The sequence below is a fragment of the Hyposmocoma kahamanoa genome, unplaced genomic scaffold (genome assembly GCF_003589595.1).
Source record: "Hyposmocoma kahamanoa isolate Upper Pololo Valley unplaced genomic scaffold, ASM358959v1 270, whole genome shotgun sequence".
NCBI lineage: Eukaryota > Metazoa > Arthropoda > Insecta > Lepidoptera > Cosmopterigidae > Hyposmocoma > Hyposmocoma kahamanoa.
In genome coordinates, this window is record NW_020653770.1 from 2933931 (window position 1) to 2940546 (window position 6616).

A 6616-nucleotide genomic window follows, 5' to 3' on the forward strand; every position below is an offset into this window, starting at 1 on the left:
TGCCAGCAGATGGTGATTACGTGGTCGTACATTAAATTTAGTTAGCAAGGGGATGAACCACGGAAGAAAAAAAACAAAGGAAGTGCCCTAAGCCTCGATTACTATGAGAACCGATGTGGCCAAAACTCACATATTTTTAATTTGAAACACTACAAAACCTTGATATATTGATTGGTCGTAGTTTCAAATTCAAAAAGAAAATATGTTTAATTCTGGATTGTTAATATAATTTAAACTTTAACCTGTTGGAATATCGTCGAAAGTTCAATACCATCAATACTTATTATTGCAAGTTACGACGTTTTGATATTACATCGAAATTTCAAGCAATGTGCTGCCATCTAGCGGTTAATTGCTGAACGACGACGGATTGGAGTTATTAATTTAGTTCTCCAAACAAGAAGCGACCATATTGCAGGGGTATAAATAAGCTTTACTTTCGTTTCATGAATCATGAATTGATAAACAGAAAATTGGAAACTTATTAAAATAGGACTCCGATGATTTTTGAAATACCACTACGGGTAACATTTTTGGAGGGGCTATCATTTTTGTACTCCAAAAGAGCACAATAATGCATTTTTCTATTATTTTATAGAATTTGCAAGAAATAATGCCACAACCATGCCATACAAAGAGAAAATGGCGGACTGAGCTCTGATAGGTCTTTCGAGACCTATAGTTGGCACGCGTCAGACGCAAACTAACCAATTCTAATGTATTTATTGTTCTGTGGTATGAACAGACATAGCGTGGTGGAATTTAAATCGTGCAATTCCATCGTATATCCGCTCACGCGATGCGCTCCTCCTACCGCAAAATGGCGGCTATTTGGTTTCGCAAATTAGAAAAGCATTCAGTTTAAATACAAGTTTTTATAAATAAAAATTATTATTCTGCATTGCTAAATAAATACCCTCCGTACTACCAACAAAAACATCTAAAATAAAATGCAGTAATACACCGCAAATCCTGCACTTAAAAAGCACTAATGACATTTTTGGTGTACTTGGATAAATATGATAATATTCCGTTTGAGTGGTTCTAACGTTTACCATGAAATTACTCCTTAAAGTGTAGTTTATGAACATTTATACTCAGGGTAAACTTAAAAAACGCTACTTACGGTATGTTTTCAATAAATAAACCCCGAAATCACCAGCCCAAACAATAGCACAGACGATTGTCGTGACGTATTTTTGAAGTTGTTTATTTTTTTAAATGACAGACCCAGGCATTAAAAACTTTATGTTTGTAACATATTATGCGAGGGTAGTCCCGCACTGTGTGATTGAAATAAATCAGTGTTCAACCAACTTGCGTGTGTTTCACTTCATGGTGACAGCGGTGAGACTTCTTTTAGGGGTAATAAGTGTCCGAACCCATAATTATTTACTTTATTTACGTTGTACACGTGCATTAGTGAGAGTGAGTGTGTATTTATCGTAAAAATCATGGAACACGCGCGTCCTCCGGCGGAATTGGTATTGGAAGGCGGCCCGGCCGCGCGATCCGACGCGTGGCGCAAATGGCGGAGGCTGTTTGAGGTGTTTCTAAAGGCCTCCGGAGTGAGCAAAGAGCCTAAAGAGGTACAGGCTAGTTTGTTGGTGAACCTCATCGGATCGGCGGGATACGAAGTATTTACGACTTTTACTTTTGATAAGTGCGAAAGTGAAGATGATGTCACATGTGTTATGAAGAAGTTCGATGCATATTTCGGTGCAAAACCTAACATCACTGTCCGCCGTTATAAATTCTTTACGCGCGGGCAAGAAGATGCAGAAAACATAGACCAGTATGTGACGGCGTTGCGATTATTGAGCCAGCAGTGTGAATTCGGGGAATTGAACGAGAGTTTGCTGCGTGATAAAATCGTCTGCGGCATCAATAACAACACAGTGAGAGATAGATTACTTCGCACGGATGATCTAACGCTAATCAAGGCGATACAAATCTGTCAGGCGGCAGAGATATCAAAAGAGGAAGGCCAGTGTATCAGCAGCGCATCAGCTGAGAACATGCAGGTGAACGCGATGCGCAGAAGTGGCGGAGTGCGAGGCGCGCGCCGAGAGCGCAGCAGGCGCGGCGGTGGCGGCTGGCGTGGCGCGGCTCGGGCTGCGGGCGGCGGCGCCGGCGCCCCCTGCCTCACCTGCGGGAGCGTTCGCTGCGCCGGCGGCGACCGGTGCCCGGCGCGGAACGCGATGTGCTATGTGTGCGATAGTAAAGGTCATTTTTCGCGCGTGTGTGAGCGAAAGAAAGAAATTAGTAAAGTGCTAAATTTAAACGTTGATAGTGCGGCCATTGACTACGACGAAGACTCGGAAGAGCTGTTTTACATCAACGGCATCAATAAGGACAATGTAAACAGTAAGTCACATAATGAATGGCATGAGACAGTTTCTTGTAATGGTAAAAACATTATGCTAAAAATAGATACGGGAGCAATGCTTAATGTTATTTCTAAAAAAGATTATATCAACTTGGGCTTGTCTGTTATGAAACTTAAGCCGTATGCAAAGCGAGTACTTTCTTTCACAGGGAACCGGTTGCCGATATTGGGCTCTGATAAGATTTTATTCACGTATAATTGTAAACAATATGAGCTACCTTTTGTTGTCGCGAACTTTAAATGTCAGAATGTACTCGGTTTCAAAGGCTGTGTCGCATTAGGATTAGTCACTTATGTCGATACAATAAATGTTGGTCAGTATGATGATTTGTTTAAAGGGTTAGGCAAATTACCCGGTGAATATAGTATATCTGTAGATAAGACAGTGCAGCCAGTCGTGTGCCCGACTAGGAAAATTTCTTTCGGTCTTAAAGATAAGCTATTACAAGAATTACGTAGGATGGAAACGCTAGGTGTAGTGAGGAAGGTCACGCATCCGACTGACTGGGTAAACGCTATCGTATTGGTTCCAAAGAAAGATGGCAGCATTCGTGTCTGCTTAGATCCTCGGCCACTGAACCGCGCGGTGCGGCGCGCGCAGTACTCGCTGCCGACGGTGCCGGAGCTGGCGGTGCGGCTGCGCGGCGCCGCCGTGTTCAGCGTGCTCGACGCGCGCTGTGGCTTCTGGATGGTGAAAATTGACGATGCGAGCGCAGACCTCTGTACCTTCAGTACGCCGTTCGGGCGGTATCAGTTTCTGCGGTTGCCTTATGGGATAAATTGTGCGCCAGAAGTGTTTCATGCCAGACTCAGACAGCATCTCGAAGATCTCGAGGGCGTCGAGTCCTTTATCGATGACGTCATTGTGTGGGGACGTACTAAGGACGAGCATGATAAAAGGTTAGGTTGTTTACTGGAGCGGGCGCGACAAATAGGCATTAAATTCAATCGTGAGAAATGTAAATTTGCAGTGCCGGAAATCACATATTTAGGACATAAGTTTGATGCGACAGGTATGCGAGCCGACGACTCGAAGGTAAAGGCCATCATGGAGATGCCATACCCGAGCGACCGAAAATCGCTCGAGAGGTTTTTGGGTATGGTCAATTATCTGTCGAAGTTCATTCAAAATTATTCAGAACGTGTGAGGTGTCTACGTTCGCTGCTAAAGAAGGAGTCAGAGTGGGTGTGGGAACCACACCACTCCGCAGCGGTGGACGAGCTGAAGCGCGCGCTGGCGAGCGCGCCTGTGCTGGCGCTGTACTGCGAGCGCACGCCGCTCGTGCTGTCAGTGGACGCGTCCAGCGTGGCGCTGGGCGCCGTGCTGCTGCAGGCCGGCCGACCGCTCGAGTTCGCCTCGCTAACACTCAGCGACACGCAGACCAGGTATGCCCAGATCGAGAAGGAGATGCTGGCCATTGTGTTCGCCGTTGAGCGGTTCAGGCAGTACATCCTGGGCCGGAGTGATGTAACCGTTCAATCGGACCATAAACCTCTGGAGGCTCTCTTTAAGAAATCCTTAGTTTCCGTGCCGGCGCGACTACAGAGAATGATGATGAGAGTCCAAGGATTCGACATTAAGGTCGTATATACTCCCGGAAAGTATATGTATATTGCGGACACTTTGTCGCGGGCCCCTGTGAAGGAGTCGATGCACGACTGGGTAACGAACGAAGTGGAAGCACAAACGTGTTTTATGTTAGAGAACTTACCGTTTAGCAATCAAAAAATGGAGGCAGTAAGAAAGGAGACTGAGACCGACGCAGATTGCAAGTCGCTAATCGAGTACATTACAAAAGGCTGGCCTAAGAATAGACGTGACGTAAAGCCCGAAGTCAACGTATTTTGGCCTTATCGTGATGAATTGCATTATGTGGATGGTATTTTATTGAAGGGTGAGTGTGTATTTATCCCTCGCGCGTTGAGGGACAGCATGGTGTCGCGCGTTCACGAGGGCCACCTGGGCATCGAGCGGTGCAAGCGGCGCGCGCGTGACGTCATGTTCTGGCCGGGGCTGGGCGCGGCCGTGGAGCGCGCGGTGCGCGGGTGCGCGGCGTGCGCGCTGCACGCGCCGCGCGCGCGCCGCCAGCCGCTGCTGCAGCACGAAGTGCCGCCGCTGCCCTGGCATAAGCTCGCCTCCGACATATTCGAATACAGAAAGAAAAAGTACATCATCTTGGTCGACTATTTTTCTAATTACGTGGAGGTAGGGGAGCTGTCCAGTATGACTTCCAGGCGAGTGATCGATTTCATGCGGGAACAATTCGCGAGACACGGTATACCGGTGGAGCTAGTGACCGACAATGGCCCCGCTTATAGCTCACAGGAATTTAAGAAATTTTTGCTCGAATGGGAAGTAACTCACGTCACATCATCCCCGCATTACCCGCAATCAAACGGAAAGAGCGAGAGAGCAGTCCAAACAGTAAAAAATTTATTTAAAAAATGTGTGGATTCTGGACAGGATTTTTTAATGGCATTGTTAAATTTCAGGGCTACGCCACGTAACGGGTTAGATTCACCCGCTCAAATATTAATGGGTAGGCGATTAAATACAAAACTCCCGATCAATCCGAAATTGCTCACTGAAAGTGTTGATAATGAACGCAATTATCGAGGATTGATGTTAGATAAGGAGAAAATTAAACGTCATTACGATGCGTCAGCGAAACCGCTCAGGTGTTTGTTTCCGGGTGACAAAGCAACATTGGTATGTAACGGCTCCAGAAAACCTGTTTCGGTGGTTGCTCCTGCGCCAGAACCGCGCTCATATATAGTGGAGGACGATACCGGCGTCCGATATAGACGTACTCGCGGTCACTTGGTGGCGCGGACAGCGTCTGCATGGCCTGCTGAGCGACCCCAGGCACTTACTACAGCGTGTTCAAGTAAGCTTGGTACGGTTTGGCCGACAGGAGTGCGTAGACGCAGACCGAGAGCGGTGTCTGAGGAGCAGCGGGTGTCCGACTCGCAATCTGAGAGCGCGAGCTCATCGCCGCGGGGTGGGTATGCGATACTCCGGCCAGGGGCCACAGAGTACGAGGAAGGGTGCTCGTTTGAAAGTCTGTCGGAAGCGTCTCCCTCATCGTCACCAGTAGTTTCAATTACCAGGTCTAGAGAACGAACTGCACGTATGTTAAGTGATTTATTAGTTAGGTCAAGTAAAGAGTAGTTAAACCCGAAATGTGAGGTTAAAAAAATGATCAAATTGTGTAATTTACTTTTTTTTTTATCTTTCAATAATAATAGGTGTAAAATAGTTTATTTACTCCGTGAGTTATTGATAGGTGTGATAAAGTATAATAATGTGTTACATTACTATGGCAAAACAATATAAGCATAAATAACTCATATTTATGAATTGGTAAGTTAACTAAAATTTCAGTATATAAGTTTATTTATTATTTTTGTTATATAAAGTGTCTTAAATTGTTCATGATGAAAAGATAACTGTATCTAACCATTAAAGGTATTTATCTTAGTTAATATTAAATTTATAACTTTTCAAAAGGGAAACATGTAACATATTATGCGAGGGTAGTCCCGCACTGTGTGATTGAAATAAATCAGTGTTCAACCAACTTGCGTGTGTTTCACTTCAATGTTTTGCTAGAGTAGTTACCGAAATAGCAATTAATGTTAGTTCTTTTACCTGTTATAACTTTGGAATACGATAAATCGGTATAAAATCATCACCGGCACTTCTAGGTGTGGTACGCGTCTACGGCTGCATGTATCGCGTGAGCGGTTATTCTTCTTTTTTATGTTACAAAATGACGGGATGAACAAGTCGTGTATCTGATGGTAAACGACACAGTCTTAGCAGTCACAGTGCCACTGGACCCGTCACCCGGAAACATAAAGTTGATGGACTTATCGCATGTGACCAGAGATGGGCAGTGGATGAAAACTCAATTAACTCACTCGGGTTTTAGCCGGGTTATTTCCCAAAGCGTCGGGTTTTAACTCATTTCTGCCCAAAGTTGTGGGCAAAAACGGTGAATATGGGATTTGGTACAATTACAATGTATTACAAATTTCGATGCAATCCTCTGGATTTTCACAACTACCCTAGTTGTGAACATTACGCTTCGATATAATTATCAATACAAAGATCGAACACTCAGAAAAAACGCTCAGAAAAAAATCCTTCGATTCGGTCGGATTCGAACCGACGTCTTCTTGCATACCGTGCCAGACGCTATACCAACTAAGCCACGGAACGAA

The 6616-nt window shown here is 45.1% G+C and overlaps 1 protein-coding gene across 1 annotated transcript; it reads left to right on the forward strand.

Annotated features, from left to right (window-relative positions):
* The first annotated feature begins 1454 nt into the window (after positions 1–1454).
* On the forward strand, positions 1455–5561 carry LOC113229030 (uncharacterized protein K02A2.6-like). Its single transcript, XM_026462500.1, has one exon. The coding sequence runs from the start codon at positions 1455–1457 to the stop codon at positions 5559–5561; it is 4107 nt and encodes a 1368-aa protein (XP_026318285.1).
* Positions 5562–6616: the final 1055 nt, after the last annotated feature.